Source organism: Lepidochelys kempii, chromosome 10 (genome assembly GCF_965140285.1).
Source record: "Lepidochelys kempii isolate rLepKem1 chromosome 10, rLepKem1.hap1, whole genome shotgun sequence".
Taxonomy (NCBI): domain Eukaryota; kingdom Metazoa; phylum Chordata; order Testudines; family Cheloniidae; genus Lepidochelys; species Lepidochelys kempii.
The window spans coordinates 59,713,265-59,732,662 of NC_136389.1; the positions used below are offsets into that span (position 1 = coordinate 59,713,265).

Genomic DNA, 19,398 nt, shown 5'->3' on the forward strand with positions numbered 1-19,398 from the left:
GAAAGGTACAACTGTGAGTGGGACGTGTTTCATGAGGTCTTTATATCAAAATCTGGTCTACCCTATGAAATATTTTGATGAATAGTGAAGTCACTTGGAAAACGGAGTTATCATTGTCAAGTTTTCAGTTTCATTATGTAAGTTGGAGGAATGGGTGACGAGGACACATTTTTTCACAGTAGAGGAAAAATCATCAGAGGAGAGAAATCAGTTTCCTAAGAATCCATTTGTGGATACCTTCAATATACTTCAAATCTGCTGGCACAAGTCACTAGAGGAAAGAAAGACATGGGACCAAAGTCATGTGCCTTTTCCAGATTATCTTCTTGTTGTGGCAAGCCTTCTTACGCAGGCTCTCATTTTGCCTTATATTCTCCCACAGTTTTAATCCAGTGCTAAGTAGGACTCTGCTCTTTCAGCCTTTGGCTTCTTTTCTTTTTAAAGGAACTGTTTTTTTAAAAAATACTCTGTGTGCTAGGGGAAAAAATGCATCTAGGTATCTACATGAAATTGGTATGCTGAGAAAGGGAAATAAAATCAGTCAGTTCTTGATAGGGAAGAGTTGAGGACAAGCTTGGATTTGGGTTTTGGCCTTTTTTTTTTTAACATTGCCGTTAAGTTAAAACTAAAAATGAACCCAGCTCTATCATCTGGTTGTTCTTAATTTGTTATGCTGCTTCTGGAAATTGCATATATGCTACATAAAGTTTTTGTGTGGAATGTCCATTTGAATGAATTGGCACTTGTGACATGGCAGGTACCATGTGAACATTTTAAGACCAGTTTACTTTGTGAATGCTTCTGGTATATAACTGAGAAGACATTTAGAATTTCAGTGGTTATTGTTGGCTTCAGAAATAATGCACTGGGAAGAATTAAGGTGTGTAGGTTTTTATGTTGTTGAATATGCAGCCACAAACACAGTTTCTATTTTGAAGGTTATATTTGGTACTAGGAAGGCATATACTTTAAATGAGAACTTCAGCTCTGGAAAAAGGATAAAAACTGCAAGAAGACCCTAAAATTATGTGGGTCATGAGTTGTCTTCACCTGGAAATTTTCATCGTTTTCATTAATCATTGACAATTAGCTCTTTTCTGGAATGCTCTAAACTGACTTCACTACTGCCCAGCTCACTATAAAAATATTGATGATATATTGATCCTTCTTTTATTATCACAAAATAATAGCCTTACCTAAGTACTGATTATGGCTTCCGAATCTTGGCTTGAATTGATGCTTGAGCAGGTGGCACTTAGAAAAAACAGAATAACTGATCTTGCTCTGTTTGTATTAAGAAGTTCCTATTTACTGTGAGTTGACATTGGGTTCTGATTTCTATCCTTTAAAATGCAGTTAGCTAGCTTCGTAAATAATGAGTAAAGTCTCTGAATTTAAATTGAAAGTGGGCAAATGCTTAGAGAAAAAAATTAGAAACACTAGCAGATATAGGATAAATCAGCTAGTAAACTAAACTATGTTTTTATTCCGATAAATAAATCAGTAGTATGCATACTTCCTCTAAAACGTACAGAACTTGCCATTCTGGCGCGCGTGCGCACACACACACACACAATAAATCAATTGCAGATGAACCAAACCAGGTTTTAATTGTTTTAAAAGAATTTATATTATTATTTTGGCAGATGGTAATTATAACTTCAGTATTTACATAATGAGCGTTTAAATTACCTGAATCCAATTGTAGTTACAAAAAACAAGCATATGATACTGTAACTTGCATTTGTATATTGATTTTTTTGTATGCAAATTTCAAAATGCTTTATAAAGATTAAGTCCCAATTTTCCCCTCCTCCCTCCTTTTCAAAATGGCTGATTAGGGTTATATTGCGAGTTCTCCACAAGCTGTACCAAATAATACTTCAGGCATACTGTTCGGCTTGAGACAGAAGTCAGGAGTTCCTCACTACCAGAGTGGAGCAGCAGTGACTATGACAGGTGAGTGTGAGTGTATGTTAGTAAAAGCTTTTTAAAAAAAAAAAAAGAGAGAAAGAAATACAAGTATAGAGTGTTTTATATTTGGGTTATAATTTTAATAGAGGTTTCAGAACACAGGATAGTTTTAGTGTTTGTAAAATAATAGTATTGGTGTCCATGTGACGAAGCAAGATTTGGAGCATTGCACTTAAAATATACTTTCCAATAAAGTCTTGCTCTTGTGAGCTCACACATGTTACACGATGACCTCAATCAATATGTGCTTGTGATTTTTGTCTGTCTATAAAAAAAAAAAATTACTGCCAGACTCACTGAAATGACTTTTTTGGCAGGCAAAGGCTCATTTGCAGTATATGCAGTTTTCTCTGGATGACATCAATAAAAGTGTCTGTCAATCAGCCAGTGAGAGCCCATGGAACAACTTCCTGAGTCTGCTCAGTGGATTCCCTAGATGTCATTCTTTGTTTCCTGATTGCTATATATAGCAATTGGAGTAGACAGATCAAAGGGATCTGTTTTGAGAAACTGGGGAGGGGAAAGAATGCTTGTCATGAGCCTCTAAAGTATTTTTTATTATTTTTAGTTGCAGAAACTGTTATTTTGGCTGAAGAAAATTGTATTTATTTGAAATACTGATTAGAACATCTAAAATTAAATTACATTTTAGAATAAATAAGTGTGAGCTGTAAATTTAAACTTCAAGTGTCAGTTATAAAGAACTGCATTTTTGTGGTAATTGAATGACAAACTTAATTGTTGGTCAGCCTATAATTCAATCTATAATGAAATATAATTGACAGTTTTTTTGATCCTTCTACAAGATGGAGGACTAAAACAGAAGTGCTATGTGAAGCAGAAGGAGTAAGATGAAAATCTAACCATTTCTTGTCGGGAAGGTGGTGGTTTCATAAAACTTTAAATGGGGCACTCTCTCGCTCATCCTCCATCTGTTCCCAAATGAGTGAAGGGTGTGTTTTTTCCAGTAGTTATCCACACACACTTATTGGTATAGTCTTCTTCACTCCTACCCCTCCCTTTTTCTGTGACTTATTCTAGCTGGGGTGAAGGTGGCTGCAAGTAGCTCTTGGCAAGATCAGGCACTTACCTACTTTATCAAGTGTTCAGCATTGTAGTCTTATCCAGCAAAGCTCTTAAGCAGGTGCTTAACTTTAAGCACTTGAGCAGTTTCATTGATGTCAGTGGGAAACTGAAAAGTTACGCGCATGCCTATGTGCTTTGCTGGATTGGAGCCAGAGTGCTCTGCACCTTCAAGGACTGAGCCCTTAAATGACTGTGAATTGAGGTGTCATGCAGTTCATACTAGGTATGTAAGTAGGTGTGTGGTCTGTGTTGGATTTAAAGATTAAAAGAAGAACTTAACATTGCTTATTTAAATTATTGAGAACAAAACTGCTTTTTGCCCCTTTCAGAAACAGAAGGAGAGTATAATAGAGTGAAATAAAATGTAGCAAGGAAAGCCTGCTGGAGAAAATTAAGGAACACGCAAAGGAAATTGATAGGCTGAGAGGAATACTTATTGAGCTAGTAAGCAAAAGTAGGACTGAGTTGGGTCGACTAAATTGAGAAACGTGTGTGCAGTAGTAAGGACCTGAGAGCCAACACAAATATGTGTTCAGTTTCATATCACATGTGAGCTCCACAACACCAAAACCTTTAATGCAAGTGAGGGAAAGGCAGCAGGAAGTTTTTAGCATTCAAGCCTGCCTGTTTGCTGAGAATTCTGGAAAAATCCTGACTCACGTTTTTAGAAAACATAGTTAAAATCAAGTACACCGAGGACTTATCAGGAAATATCAGGAGTTTTCATGTTAATTCATAAGAATTATTAACATTCACCTTTATCAGAAATAATCTTAGATAATTAAACAAAAATCAGTTACAGGGAGACAATTTACTGATTGTAAATTGTTCAAGACCCAGAACAAGCTTAAAATAATTTTGTGTACAGATTGTTTTAATTTATTATGTGTGTGGGGGAAAGGGAGTAAATACTTGCCACTTGTTGTTAATAAGGGCACTTTGAATTTTTTTTTTTAATTTAGTATTGCTTGTATTATTTACGGAATTGAATACTGGGAAACTCAAGTTAGAATCGTTCATGGTAGCAAGTGCTGAAAATTAATATTTTGGCTAAAATAGAAAATCTTGGTATAGCCAAAAGTAAATACTTATACATACCTGTTTAAAAGCAGGTGGTGTGATTCTTTCTGAAGTGTTACTTTTTAAAGTTAAAAATCTGTAGTCCAAAATAAAAACTGTAGGCCTGAGTCTTTCTTCACACTGGTGTAAATTGCAATTCGTTGTAGTCATTCGAATTTTACCAGTGTAAATTGGTCTGAGAGGAGGATTGGGCTATGGGTGAGAGGTGTTGCACCAATATATGTATTTATTATCAAACAGTGAGTAGCTATCCTGCTCAGGTGACTATTGATTCAGATTTCACAAGCCTCTTAGTAATTACCTCTAACTACTTTGTTCTCCAATTCAGAAAAGCACTTGAGCACATGCTTAACTTTGAGCACAGACTTCAGTGGGACTTGTGTGCTTAAGTGGTCTCCTAAAGCCAGACCTATGTCCCCATCCTGCAATCTCTTATGAATGTGCTTAACTTTACTACTATGAGTAGTCTCATAGAAATAAAAGTTAAGCATGTTCGTCAGTGTTTGCAAGGTTGAGACCATGTAAATTGGTGATTGTCCTATCAAATTTCCTAGTTTTCAGATTGGCAACCAGTTTTACTGATTATTACACAGTGTTTGGAAGTTTTTTGTTTAAAATAGTATTTTTCACAGTATAACTGCAGCTGTTCTTCAATGTGCATTTGAATTCTGTTCTTATCTATTATTGTAAACAAGTTCTCCTACTCTTAGAGTGGCTATTCTAAAAGAGACAATAGAATTAACTTGACTCTTACAGTGTAGCACCACAGAAAACAATCCCATGCTAATTTGAGCATATGTACTCTCCTACTGTTTGTGTGACTCCTAGGAACATAATTGGAGTTGCATGCAACCATGTGAGAATATAGAATTCTTAATGGTGTATATTTTTCTTGGAACAAATCAGAAGGTTTTTTTTAATTCCTTATTGGTAGGAAATATTACAAATTATATTAAAACTTGATTTTCCTCTGACACACGACTTTGAAAAAAATTGGTATTTTATAGGAAGTTCCACTCAGTCAGTTCAACCTGCATAGCCAATTATACAAATACATCTAATGGTCACATCTACAAGAACAACATCCATTGTTGTTCACAGGCCCGTTGCACAAGTAAATTCAGTGGTACAGAAGAAGACAAATTTGGTACCAGCTCTACAACAGCCATTGCTAATCAATGCATGGAAGCCCCAGCAAGCAGCTCACGCACTTAGCAGTGCATGTATAAGTAAACAAAAGCACTAAAAGAAAGATAATACCCAATGAGTAGCCCAGATCTGATTTAGCAATTTTTAATTACCTTGGGCAAAAGTTGCATAAACTGAATGGAAAATGCGTGTTTAACATGTTCACTTCAGTAAGTGACTGGGTTTGAATCATTAGAAAGTATGACTGCAAAACAGCTTTTTAAGCTGGTGAAGTATAAAAGTCCAAGTTGAAAGTTAAGTACATTCTCATTTACATGGGGCATAATGAAGGCAGTTTTCAATAGGCATTAGGCTCTTTGTATTGGAGAGACAAGGTGGTGAGGTAATATCTTTCATTGGTCCAACTTCTGTTGGTGAAGAAAACCATTTTTCAGGCTTACAGAGCTGAAGAAGAGCTGAAGTAAGCTCAATAGTTTCTTTCCCTCACCAACAGAAGCCGGTCCAATAGAAGATATTGGACCCACCGTGTCTCTGTAATATCCTGGGGCTGACATGGCTACAACAATACTACGTACAATTTGTGTACTGGCATCCACACAGTCACAATAGCTTTAACAAAACTAGTTATTACAGCAGCGGGTCTCTTCTTGTATAAGTGGTGATGAATGTGAGTCAAAATTGCAGTTTAGGTGGGTGTCGCTATGTGAAGTCCTAGTTTCATTTTTTGTGAAAAAGTGAGCGCTTTAACAATTCTGCATGAGATCGGCTGTCCTTTCGTTGTTTGTAAGGAAAGATTAGAGGACAGATTCTCAGTTCTACCCAAGAAGTGCTGAATGCAGCTGGAGAGTGGAGAAGGGAGTGCACAGGACCTATTTTCTGTTCTCACCCTGCATGCCCACTTCAGGAGTGTTTCTATTGTTGGTCCTGTCCCCAGTATAGACTGTAGCAGTCTGAAAGCTGGTGTCTAATTTATTGTAGTTCCCAGTGGTCCTCAGGAACTGTCCTGGCAGCCAGGAACACACTACTGGCAGGTAGGGATTCCCCCACCATGCCTTCTATTTCCTAGTTTCACCACTGCGTTGAGTGGGTGATACTGGATGATTCTCCTATGCAGGGGGAATCTTCCAGTGCCAGATATGCTGGCTTTAGGGCAACTTGGCGCTGGAAAAAAGACACACGGCTTTTCTAATGGACTTAATCAGGCCACTGATCTACATGTATTTGAAAGTTGCTTTTGATATTTAGTATTTTTATAGGCAAGGGAGGAAAACATGGGATGAGAGAGAGATTCTGTTGAAGAGAAGAATGAAAAGGCACTTCCAAATGGTATGCATCGCAGTGACTAATGCTATAGCCATCTGTGGTTAGGTATGCAAATTAGTCCTGTGCTAGATGAAGAGGGATCAGAAAGACCAGGCAGGTCCTTTAGTTAGGCTGCAACAAATATATGAGGTGTCTTAAATGAGGGGGCTTCAGTCTATTTTCTTACTCATTCACACCACATTGACTTCAAAGTATTGATGGCTGACTCAACCAAACATAATTTTTCTAACTTATAAACAGCTTATTGGGTAGAGAGATTTTAATAACTATTATTCGTTTAGACTTGTTTGTCCATTAAAAAGTAGTTATCAGTAAGAGATTGGTAATATACTATGAAAAAACTGAGGTTCTTTCATTTAAACCGCTATAGGTCTGAATGAGAGTGGTTTTGTGTCTAAGCGTCCAGCTACTTCTGAAGCCAACAGTGTTACTCCAAAAAAGGCCAAGCCTAATGAGGTTGGTGCTGGAAGCAATTCAACTGTATCACCTTCAGTTAAATCTCCAACAGTAACACCATCACAAAATGTTTCTTCAAAAGGTAGGGTAGATTAAATGGTCTAGCTGTTAAATCCATGTATCTGTTCCATGGAAAAAGCTAGCACTAATGCAATGTTAAAGTTGAACGATCAACACTCAGAAGTTAAGGCAGAGTTAACTCAACAGCTCTGCCTGCCCCTTGTGCATATGCCTTAAAAGATGTTCTCATTTTATATAAGGAGGTATTTTTCTAATACTCTATATAATACACACTGGAGTCTTACAAATGTTACAGTATATTTAGTCTTCAGACTTGGCTTGTTTTGAGTCTCATTGATGTCTATAAAGCAAGCCAAGAATAAAGTTAACTGGTTCAGTAGTTGTGAAGATATGAATATTTAGAGTTCAGTGGCCCAGAGTTAAATCACCTTACCTTAGAATCTACATATAAAGAACTGAGTAGCAAATTAATACCTTTTTCAAAGATTAACCAAGATTGCAAAGATTCTCTGAGTACAGAATTTCCTGTTTGGAGCTGCAGCTGCAGAAATCCCCTCCCCCAAGAAAAAATCCTTTATAGCAATTTTGTTGATTTAGTTTGAAATACCTTCTTTTTTTGCGCTCTGATAGGCCTCTCCCTCCCTCCAAAAGGAGATGAATTCTAGGTGTGTTTAAATTAGCATATTCATTGAAACAATTTGGCAAAACCTACGTGAGTTTATGAAATGTTTGTTGACCCAATTCTTCATTTTTTGCCTCCCCCCGCACCTCCCAAAATGAATAATGTTGCCCAGTTCTTCTTATAAGGCGGTGTGTTGACCGTTGTGACTTTTGGTCATAGTCTGGCAGATTACAGTTAACCTCAAATAGTTCATATGTATTCTTTTAAAAAAAAAAAAAAGCCCTCTCCTGTGTTTATTCCTCCTTTTGTCTAAACTGCTTACCTAGATAGGACTGTATGCCAAAGAGAGAACTTCATCTACAGAGGCAGCTGGCTCTGATTTTGGTAGCTCCAAGAGAGCTTAAGCCCAGATATAAGCAATTGTCACTAAAGATGAGCTATTCCAACATTTAAATACAAACTGATTAGCAGGTGGCAAACAATTTTTATGTTAATAAGAGAAAACACTGTTCTCTCATGAATGGGGGGCTAGGTGCCTGAGAGACCCATTTATTCTCCATGAACCTCAAAGACACCTTAGGTCAGCACGAATGATGCAGCTGAATAGGCCTAGGTTCCAATTACCAGGCAGAGCGAACAATACTCTCATCACTATAGCCAAGTGATGAAACTCCTTTCCAGAAGTGGTAAATCCTGTCCTGTTGATGCTGAGATCATGGTGTAAAATAAATACATTCCTCCAAGAATTGATGCTCGCAAAACGAAAACACAAATTCGAAGTGCTGCACTGTGCCCAGATTAATGGAGAGAGAAAATACATATTAACTTCAGGGCTATTGTGCTCTTAAAATCACTGCAGTAGCTCTGCATAAGGACCTTAGATAGGTAGATCATCTATCTCTTGTTATCTCTTTCACTCTTAGAGTATTTTTGGACATACAGTAATACTGTGTGCAAGTTGTCACCAAAAAGAAAGGGTAATTTTAATGGTGGTTGGAATTAATCTTTAATTACAGCCACCATTGCCATGGACTTCTAAGAGGTTCTAAGAGGTTTTGTCATAATTTACTGTTGTGATGGACTGTGGATTTGGAGTCCTAATGTACACTTCACATTTTACAGGTACTAATATTACATCAAACAATGTTAAAAATGGAGCACCTTTTCCACGAGCTTGTCCAAAATGCAATATTCACTTCAATCTTATGGATCCTTTAAAAAATCACATGAAGGTAAAAGTTTTTTGTATTTGTGAAAAGTAATTATAAACATTTTAGGATTAAGCAAAGTTGTAAAACAAGGACCACATTTTTATGACAAGTTACAGATATTCTGCACTCTGGATATTTTCACCATGGGCCCAGTTCTGTGAGGTGCTGCGTGTTTTTCACACCCATGAGCAAAGAAGAATGAAAAAGAAATTAGCAAAATGAGATTAATTTTCACCTGTTTTTTCATTGTTCCCGTACCTTTTGAAAGGTGCACACTTGCTTAGTCATATGTAAATAAAAACCTCATAATGTATAGCCCAGTTCCGTGAGGGTCTTAGCACCTCATGTATAGTGTTGAGATCCTCAACTCCCATGCAATAGGAGTTCAGGCTCTTGAAGAATTTAACCCTAAATGCCTACAAATTACTGTTTGTACAGGCAAAATATAACCTCCTTCGTGGGCCAGAAACAGTGCCAAAAAAAAAAAAATGCTGTTTACAAAGGAGAGAAAATTACTCTTTTCCGCTTCTCCTCTCAGAAATGTATACATACTCAATTGCACCTTTTTAATTTTGATCCATTCGTGATCATTTTGTTAGAGAAAAGTAAAGTTCATTTGGAGAATTTAGTGCTGAAAGGTACTGTTGAAGAAAGTGGGTTTGTTTGGTTTTATTAACTTACACATTTTTATGAATAAAATACATCTTTAGTTAACCTAGTGGGATAAATATGTCAAGGACTGTCATTTCACCTACAGCAGTAAATGAGCTTATCACAAACTGGGGTCAGAGAAGTTAGTACTATGCAGCAAGGCATGTTGTTTAGCAAAAGTTGGCCTCTGAAGCATTCCAGTTTTGTTTACTGTTGGACAGCAATATAGCGCCTTCTATCTGAGGAACTCAAAAATTCTTTCTAAACATTGTTTTGCAATACTACTGTTAGATGTGTAAACATTATATCTATTTTAGGTAGGGAAGCAGAGGCCATGGATGGTAGATGACTTTCCCAGCTCCATGAATGAATTTAGACTATGGAAAGAATGCTGATGTCTTTATTATCAATTATCTGCTCTAATCAATGCATCACATTAGTGTTTTATATATACAGATATTTTTAAGAGACAATCAAATTTAAAAACAGTAAATACAGCTTTCTTCATAGTTGTCAACAAACTCATGCTTACTAATATTTTGTTTAACAAAGCATCTGTTTTACTCAGCTTAAATTTAATGTTAGTAGGGAGAATAGTTTCCTAGTTAATAAAATGAAGATTGGATAAATTTGAATTGTGCTGTACATTTCAGAATATTTTTTTTAATCAACATATAAAACGAGGTAATAATTCTGCCTTGTGATTTATGGTAGTCATATTAACATAAAGAAAAAACCCTTTGTCAGTATGTTAAAATACTCAGTGTTTAATTGTCTAAATCCTATCCTTATATATTTTTGTATTTGCAATAACACAAGAGCAGATACCATCCAGAATAGACATAGGTAAGAGCAAAGTGAGAACATCTCCCAAAGTAATGGAAATAGAAATGCAGGTATAGCAAGGCTAGCATTTTTAGTGCAATTTGGTAACTTAGACGTGTGTCTCTTTTTCAGTATTGTTGTCCAGATATGGTAAATAACTTCTTTCTGGGAACGTCCAAAACAGAATGTTCAAATACACCAAGAAAGACTGCTGAATCTGAGAAAGGAAAATTGATCATGTTAGTTAATGACTTTTATTATGGAAAGCATGAAGGTGATGTCCAGCGGGTACAACAGGAGCAGAAGACTCATACAACTTTTAAGTGCTTCAGCTGTTTGAAAGTTCTTAAAAATAATATAAGGTATCTAAACATTCACTTCTGTAACTGCTAGATACTACACATTAGTAACAAAAACAAAATTAAAAGTCATGCAGTCACAATTGTATCTGGAATGTAATGATGCATTTTATGTATATGACTTTAAAATGAATGCTATAAAGTTACTTCAATGTAAAGTAAAACTTAATTCATTTTTCACTACATGTGTATGTTTGGAACTTAAATTTTGTACAAATTAGAATGGCTAATTTTAATATCTCCAAGATAAAGAGTATTGTATGCTTTAATGAGTCTGGTTGTGCTAGTATGGAAGTTGAAAGAGCAACATATATTACCGTTTTACAATTTGCCCTCCAGATTGATGACATTAACAGTAGATTTCAGTATAATTCCCTTTAGGGGTCCATGATGAGTAATTGGTAGTGGTGTAACCAGTTTTAAAACTGTTCTTTTGATGGAATAACTTTACTTTCAAATGCAACAAAAAGCTTTCATAAGCTGTTTCAGTAGGTAGGCCAGTTTGTATCACAATTGCTTTGGCAGTTAAGGTCGTAGTTCTTTTTCATAAGACGCCTGTAAGGGAAGCTGATGTAGCAGAATGTAAAACTGAAAAATGGACTGGGCCTTCAAAGGGCACAGTCTACAAGTTTAAAATGAACAGGCTTGTGATAACATTAAACCCACATCGTTAAATAAAACAAAAGGTTCTTATAATTGCAGGCATTAAAATTGCTGTTACACACACTTAAAAACTAAGTCACAAATACAACTACAAGTAATTTATCTTTTAAGCCCCTGGAAAATATTGTATGCTGTCAGACCTTCAAAGGGTTTGCTCTCATGATTTGGTAGTTGCTGTTGGCTATGGCATTTCCTTCCTTTCATTTATCTTTAAAAACTGTAAACAGTATTTGATGTGGGTTGAAGAAAGTTGTTTGTCTTTTTCTGTGCATAATAGTTTTGCTATAAAAATAAGAGCCTCTCTTTTAGCTCATCTTGGAAATAGTCTATAAGTAGTAGTATTACATATAAGAATATTTTCATTTTAAAAAGATATTGTTAGTGTACAATAGTTAATACTTTGTTTAGTTGATTTATAGTATTTGACGTACTAATGGGTGACAAAATATTTTAGGAGATTATTTTCTTTTAAGTGAACATATTGGGTCTCTTACAAAGATACACTAGCTTATGGATTCCTCTTCTTGGGGCTTGTGCTTTTAGCATGAAACAGTCTAACATTCTCTTAGCTCTCAATGTTACTTGGTCCTCAGAGGTACTGGTAGCTGTGCCCTCCAATCACCAATATTCAGGCCTCTCTAGACTCTTCCTAGTAGTCATTCCGATCAGTCAAGCAAGTATCCTGTCACTGTCAACTCACCTCTGTTGCTGACTGCTACTCTCCTTATTATCTCTTGATTCATGTTAGTCAGAAGTTGCCAATATTCTCTTGTTGACTCTGTCCTGTAACCCTTCGTTATTCCTTATTAAATTTTCTGTTTTAATAATTGATTTATATGACCCTAGTGCCTGAACCACCATCAAGCCACCTTGTTATTTGTATTACTATTGTACAGATCTAAAGAGTGCTGCCTTGACATTGACTCTCTAGTTGGTCAAAAATGCAGCTAATTTCCTGAAGTTGCATAGCTAAAGCACCAGAAACCTTCACCTTCTGCAGTCTCTGGTGGACATGATGTCCGATAACATTAATGTTGTGCCCCAGCTACTCTCCTGTAGGATATGTTGGATTGGTGCCTGAGAAGTTTTCTCGAACTGTTTTCTTCTTACCATTTTGTGGATGAGCCATTGGTATGAAGGGAATCTCTGTTTCAGAGCATGCTGGTGCCATCATTAAACATGTGAGTCTGCCACATCCATAGGCAAGCTTTTCCAAAGGTTAACAATTCTCACTGTAAAAATTTGCATTTTACTATCTAATCAGAATTTATCTATTTTACGTTTCCAGCCATGGGATCTTGTTACGCCTTTATCTGCTAGATTAAAGAGCACTGTAGTGTCAGAAATCTTCTCCCCTTGTATGTTGTTATAGAGTATAATAAAGTCATCTCTTAACCTTTTCTTGGATAAACTACATAGATTGAGCTTCTTTCATCTCTTACTGTAATACAGGTTTTTCACACCTTGAATCGTTCTTGTAGCTCTTTTCTGAGTCCTTTCCATCTTGTCAACGTCCATTTTCAAGTGTGGACCAGAGCTAGATGCAGTATTTCAGTAATGGGCTCATGCAAGTATTATCCAGTAGTAATATCACCTACCTATTTCTACTCAATATTCCCCTGCTTATACATCCAGGGATCTTGTTAGTGGTCTTAACCGCGTCACATTGGGAGTTCATGTTCAATTGGTTATGCATCATGATGATTTTTCAGAAACAGGCTTTCCAAAATACAGTCCCCCATCTGCAAGTGTGACCTATATTTTTTTGTTTATAGATGTGACCTTGCATTTGGCTGTATTAAAAGACAGATTGTTCAAGTGAGACCACTTTACGAAGTGATCTAGATCACTCTGTAGAACTGATCTGACTGTTCCTAACTCTGAACAAACTTTATTGTTCTTTCAAAAATTTACAACTGAACATTGACTTAATTCAGCTTTCAAATTTTACTATGCAAAAGAAAAATACTGCTCCCCTCCTTTTTTTAGTAGTTTACGTTTAACACAGTATTGTATTGTATGTGCTTTTTTTCGGGAGGGGAGGTAGGGGTGTCTCTGCTGTTGCCTGATTGTGTACTTCTGGTTCCAAATGAGGTGTGTGATTGACTGGTCATTCTGTTGTTCATAACTCTGAGATTCTACTGTATGTACAAACAATAACATACGAACCCTCCTCCCTGTACTTTAAAGCTGATCTCTAAATAAAGCTCCTGAAAGTAGAGAGGAATTCAGGGGGATGGGATGGTTCTGTTGAATGACTTTTACTTTTTGGTTTGTGGAATGTGGGCTTTTAGGGGCATGCACATGGCCCCTCCATTATTCCAGAAGGTTTCATGGCAGCATACTCAGGGACATGACTCCTACAATATGCTTGTGGGGAGGGTATCCCTTATATAAGGTATAATCTCCCTGTGCTCCTCTGCAGGGCCTCTGCCCTGTCCATGTTTCAGTCACTCTTTAAAACCCACTTCTGCTATGCTGCTTGGAGTGAATTGAGTTGACTTGTGTAAAGATTGTTTATTTTGTTTTATTTGTTTCCCTTTCATTAGATTATAAGATCTTTGTATCAGGGACTGTCCTTTCTTGAAATTTGGAAAGCATCCTACATATCATTATATGCAGTGTTGTTGTTGTATTGGTACCAAGATATTAGAGAGACAAGGTAGGTGAGGTGATATTTTTTTTATTGCATCAACTTCTGTTGATGAGAGACACATGCTTTCAAGCTGACAAAGAGCTCTTTTTCAGGTCACTGTCAGGTCCCCATACCTGAAGGTGACCTGAAGAAGAGCTCTGTGTAAGCTTGAAAGTATGTTTCTCTCACCAACAGAAGTTGGTCCAATAAAAATATCACCTCACCCACGTTGTCCCTCTGACATAGTCTGGCATGACTATAATCAAATATGACACAATACTGTAGATTCCCTATACTGCAGAGTATATTTGAGATAATAGTGTGTTTTTCATTCAATGTTCAGGATGTCTTTTGGTTAATCTGCTGAAAGGTGGTGGTTGTTTTTTATTTGTATCTTCCATTTATGAAATTTTTGACAATTTAGAAATCATAAGAACCATTTTACAATTCACTACAAAAGTGCTCCTATTCAACAGTGTTTTCCACTTTACATACTTCATGTCAATTTGTCAAGTATGTTTTTTGTTTAAACTTAGCTTGTGCACCTGTTCACTATCTTTAATAGGTTTATGAACCACATGAAACACCACTTAGAGCTCGAGAAGCAGAGCAGTGAAAGTTGGGAAAGCCACACCACCTGCCAGCACTGTTATCGTCAGTTTCCCACACCTTTCCAGCTGCAGTGCCACATTGAAAGTACACACACCCCTTATGAGTCATCTAGTAAGTTTGTTCTCTTTGTGTTTAATCATTGTGTTCTTAAAATTTTAGCTATTTGCTGATTTGTAACTTGCAAATAAAGATGCAGGAAACCATTGTTTTTTTGTTTTTAAAGGGGAGAATAAGTACTGAGGTTAGAGAGTAGTTGATCAGCCAGTTTATCCGCTTTTAGTTACCATGTTTAGTTACCAACTTTTGTTCAGATTAGTTGTTTGAAAGATTAGCGTTTCAGTCTAGGTTTAAAAACAACAAAAATTAATAGGATTGGGCTCTCCATTGCCAGATTTCTTGCATTTCTTGCATCACACCAGGAAATCCAGACTGCAGACTCTTGAAGCAAGTTTCAGAAGCAAAATAAATCTGCAGTTGTCTCGTCTTTATATTTAATACTTCTATATGTATAAATTTCAGTGTGTGTGTGTGTATATATATGTATACATGCATGCATGCATGTGTATGCATGCATGCATGTGTATGCATGCATGCATGTGTATGCATACACATAGCAGTTTACACACGCACAATACGGTATTTTTTTCCCCCAAACTCCAATTAATACATTTTTGACTATTTTCTATTCTTTTTCAGCTATTTGTAAAATCTGTGAATTATCCTTTGAAACAGAGCAAGTTCTTTTGCAACATATGAAGGACAATCATAAGCCAGGTGAAATGCCATATGTTTGCCAGGTACATCAGAGTATTCAGCATTAAAACACCTATTTTTTTCTTAAGAAAATTTCAGCAAAGAAGTCAACATAAGATCTCATGAGGTTAAATTACACTTTTATTTCTAGGTGTGCAATTACAGATCATCAGCTTTTTCAGATGTAGAAACCCATTTTAGAACTGTACATGAAAACACAAAACATTTGCTTTGTCCATTTTGCCTCAAAGTTATTAAAATTGGAGCACCATACATGCATCATTATATGAGGCATCAGGTAAGTAGCTGTTAATTTTTGTCTCTTTATGATGTAGAAATGTGACCAAAAAGCAAAACTGAACTTAGTAATATGCTAATGTACATCTTCCCCCATAAAAATAGCTTATTGGTTGTGTGACCATTGAGAAGAGTTATGTTTTAAAATACTGAACGTAAATATACTAATAAGGAAAAATATTTATTGTATAAAGCTTTGGACCATTTCTTTTGAATTCTTTTAAGTGAACTATTGGATTCCATTGGTAGATCTCCCCAGTATATTGATGTATTAGGAGTTTTGTGTAACTTGCGTTAGCAATAATATTAAAAAACCTCTGCACATTCTATGAAAGAATACACGTGTCATTTCGTTGCTTAGATATGTCATACTGACATCCTCTTGAAATCAGTGACAAAACACTCGCTCTTGTGAAACCAGATGCAGGATTATAGTTATCTTTTATTTGTAATTTCATTAATTGGTAACCTAGATGCTACTGATACATTGTGCTTATGTATTGCTTTGCATTTTAAAGCACTGTACACGTGTTCATTTTATTGTTTGTTATACAGTATTATTGGTTTTAGGATTATTAAGAGTGACTTGTTAAAATAAGATTTAGGTCATTATTGCTTGAGACATGCTAGAATGGCAGTTTCAGTTCATCAGAAGATTCCTGCTTATTGTAAATTGTCTTCCATTTTTAAAAGAAAAAAGGAATATACCGTTGTACTAAGTGCAGATTGCAATTTTTGACATGCAAAGAAAAAATGGATCACAAGACTCAGCATCACCGGACATTCAGGAAACCTAAGCAATTAGAGGGATTGCCTCCTGGAACTAAAGTAAGCTCTTTCTTCATATAAAAGAGAAAAAAAGAAAGTTACCTGGCCAGAGAAATGGAGAGAGCCTTCTTAGAGAGGAGGACTGGGTTTTAGGTGGGAGATACTGAGGAGTTGGGAAAGGAGGGAATCTTCCCTGCTCAAAGCATTCAATTTTATACCATCCCTCAAAGCAGATTATTTTATTCTGCCTCCCGTCTTCATAATTTATACAAGACTGTACTTCCCCCGTACATGTCTGTGCACCCCAATACACACAGTTGATAATAGCTGCGCTCCCACTTTTTAGAAGAAGTCTGTCCTGCTGCTTTCCTGAGTTGAAGGTCCTGTTTTTTCCCTTCTCTTCCCCCCTCAGTTTCTTGGAGAAAAGCGACGGCTTTAGCATATTGGCTATAGAGAGGGTGTGATCAGTGGTTGAGAATATCTGACACTTTCTCAACGTACGGGGCCATGCTGGGGAAGAGCAGCAGCCAGCAAAAGTTGCTGCTCCCTTGTTAGCACTTTCACCTGAGCACTGAGATCGAGAAGGGCTTGGCTACACTTGTGAGTTACAGCGCAATTAAGGAGCCCCAGGCACACGAGCTCACTAACTGTCCACGCTGGCAAGGTACATAGAGCGCTCTGACTCTGCTGCTACAGCGCTGCTGATACTCCACCTCGGCGAGTAGAATAATGTTTGCTGTGACCCCGCTGGAGCACCGCGGCGCCAGTGTGGATGAGGTGTTGCATTACTGTGCTCTGATCAGCCTCTGGAAACGTCCCATAATCTCCTTAAGTCAAGTGGCCACTCTTGTCATTGTTTTTGAATCACTGTAGGAATGCGGATATGCACTTTGAAAGCTCCGTTTCTGACAGCCAACATGCTTATCTGCTCTGAGACAAAGCAACCATTAGTGTGGAATGCTGTGTGTGTGAGAGGGGGCAGGGAGGGGAGGAGAGTCTGCTGCTGACATGCTCTCAGCCCCCCCAAAACCACTCACTCTCCCCCCACATTCCCTGTCACGCACTACCCGTCCCCCCCCATTTGAAAAGCTTGTTGCAGTCATTTGCATGCTGGGTTAGCTGCCCATAATGCACCACGCCGAATGCTGCTGCAGGTGCCGCAAATGAGGCCCTGCCAATGCGCTTGAAGCGGTCAGTGTGGACAGACTGCAGTGCTTTCCGTACTGTGCTCTACAAAGGCTGGTTTAACTCAAAGCACTCTACATCTGCAACTGTAGCCATGCCCTAAGAGTTTTCCAGACCCATGTTTGAAGGGAGATGAGGAGAGCTCTTCTTGCTATCTGTGCTGAGGGAACCTTGCTGTTCATCAGCATGTGGATCATCACGTCACCTGGTTGCCCTTCCTCACGGGGAAAAAAATAGAATGAGTGACAAGTAGCCAATCAGCACAAGATTTCCCTGTAAACTAGGGTTTTTTCCTACAGACTTCTAAGAGGGTTTGAGATCCATAGTCCTATGAGGAAAACCTATGGACTTGGCAGGTCTGTGAAGTAGCTGGTCTGTTGGAAGCTGACCAGCTGGACCACACTGTCATTTCAGTCCCTGTAGGAGAACTCGTAATTGTGGCAACTGCTTTGCAAATTATGAAGTTTTTTTTTTTTCCAGTAAACTCTCAGGTCAGACTTCAGTCTTCTGTGATAACACACTCAATTATCCAAAGATTTCATGGGTTTAAGACTAAGTAGTAGATTACTTTTGCTTACTTTAGAATTTTCTGCTCTGTTACTTATTGGATGCCCCCTTTTTTGCTGAAAATCGGTAAACTATTTGGGGTATAGCTTCTGTTCTGTGTCAGTTGTAAGTCATATTTTTCAACGTGTCTTATTGAATAGGATTCTTTATATTTGTGTTCCATGTGAAGCAAAATTTTCCTGACAGTAAACTGCTCTATTTGTTTTATACTACAGGGATATGACCAAAATATACAAGGCAAATGAAAGACTTGTCTGAGTTATAGAAACAGGAGTTTCAAAAATTTTTAAATATAACTCTAATTAGTATCATTAATTTTTACAGTGTTATAAAGTGCCCATATTATTTCATGTTCCTAGGTTACAATTCGAGCTTCTGTTGGACCTCTTCAATCTGGAACGTCTGCCACATCTTTTAGCACAAGCACCTCCACATTTCAGTTATCTCCCAAAACTAAAAATACCAACACTAAAAATCACAACAAATCTAATACAAATAAATCAAAATTAAAATCATCAACTATACAGAAGAAGCAAAACACATTTACTAGCAGCAGCAGCAGCAAAAAAAAAAAAAAAGTTGCCAATACAGCATTGCATAATCTAAGGTAAAATCTTTCAGTTAATACTGTTCTAAAGTATATTTTGAACATACTTACAAAAAGTAGGCAAAGATCAGTTCATGAAGATAAAGCTTATTGGAACACGGGATTTGTGACGTGGTTGAGTTTGACAGGGAGAGCAGGTTCATAAGAAAGACGCTAGTATCTTGATATTTGCATACCAATATCTTGATATTATTTTTATCTTTATTCTTCCCCATGTGATTTGTTGTTTTGTTAACAACAGACTTCCTGGCAATGGAAGAGCAGGACAGATGATGTGGAAAGTACTAATTTCCTACAAAATTCAGACTTTTCACTGGGTCACTGTACAAAATCATATTTTGTTGAAATATTGAGTCTCTAGGCAGAGTCTGCTAAAGATGACCTGCAAAGGGAAATACAGCTGTGCTTGTGTTCCTTTTAGCTTCTTTATGAGGTTAAAAAGAAATCATTTTGTTTGTAGGGTTTTTAAGGTTTTGTTTGTTTGTTTTTCCTGTTTATTTTTAAAATTAGGAATTCAGGTCTTGTCTGTCCTAGAAGGCACTCTGGTGACTGGA

The 19,398-nt window shown here is 37.0% G+C and overlaps 1 protein-coding gene across 8 annotated transcripts in view; it reads left to right on the forward strand.

The window, feature by feature from the left end:
- ZNF280D (zinc finger protein 280D) overlaps positions 1 to 19,398 on the forward strand; it is an 80,923-nt gene that overhangs the window by 39,694 nt on the left and 21,831 nt on the right. For 6 of the 8 annotated variants that reach the window (XM_073303780.2, XM_073303781.2, XM_073303774.2 and 3 more), the window contains 9 exons: positions 1,842 to 1,959; positions 6,983 to 7,150; positions 8,834 to 8,943; positions 10,531 to 10,760; positions 14,621 to 14,778; positions 15,364 to 15,464; positions 15,572 to 15,718; positions 16,411 to 16,545; positions 18,597 to 18,844. In XM_073303780.2, coding sequence (XP_073159881.2) covers positions 1,842 to 1,959; positions 6,983 to 7,150; positions 8,834 to 8,943; positions 10,531 to 10,760; positions 14,621 to 14,778; positions 15,364 to 15,464; positions 15,572 to 15,718; positions 16,411 to 16,545; positions 18,597 to 18,844 — 1,415 coding nt within the window. The remainder of the gene's footprint in view (positions 1 to 1,841; positions 1,960 to 6,982; positions 7,151 to 8,833; positions 8,944 to 10,530; positions 10,761 to 14,620; positions 14,779 to 15,363; positions 15,465 to 15,571; positions 15,719 to 16,410; positions 16,546 to 18,596; positions 18,845 to 19,398) is intronic. The other 2 variants (XM_073303777.2, XM_073303778.2) reach the window with 2 other exon arrangements.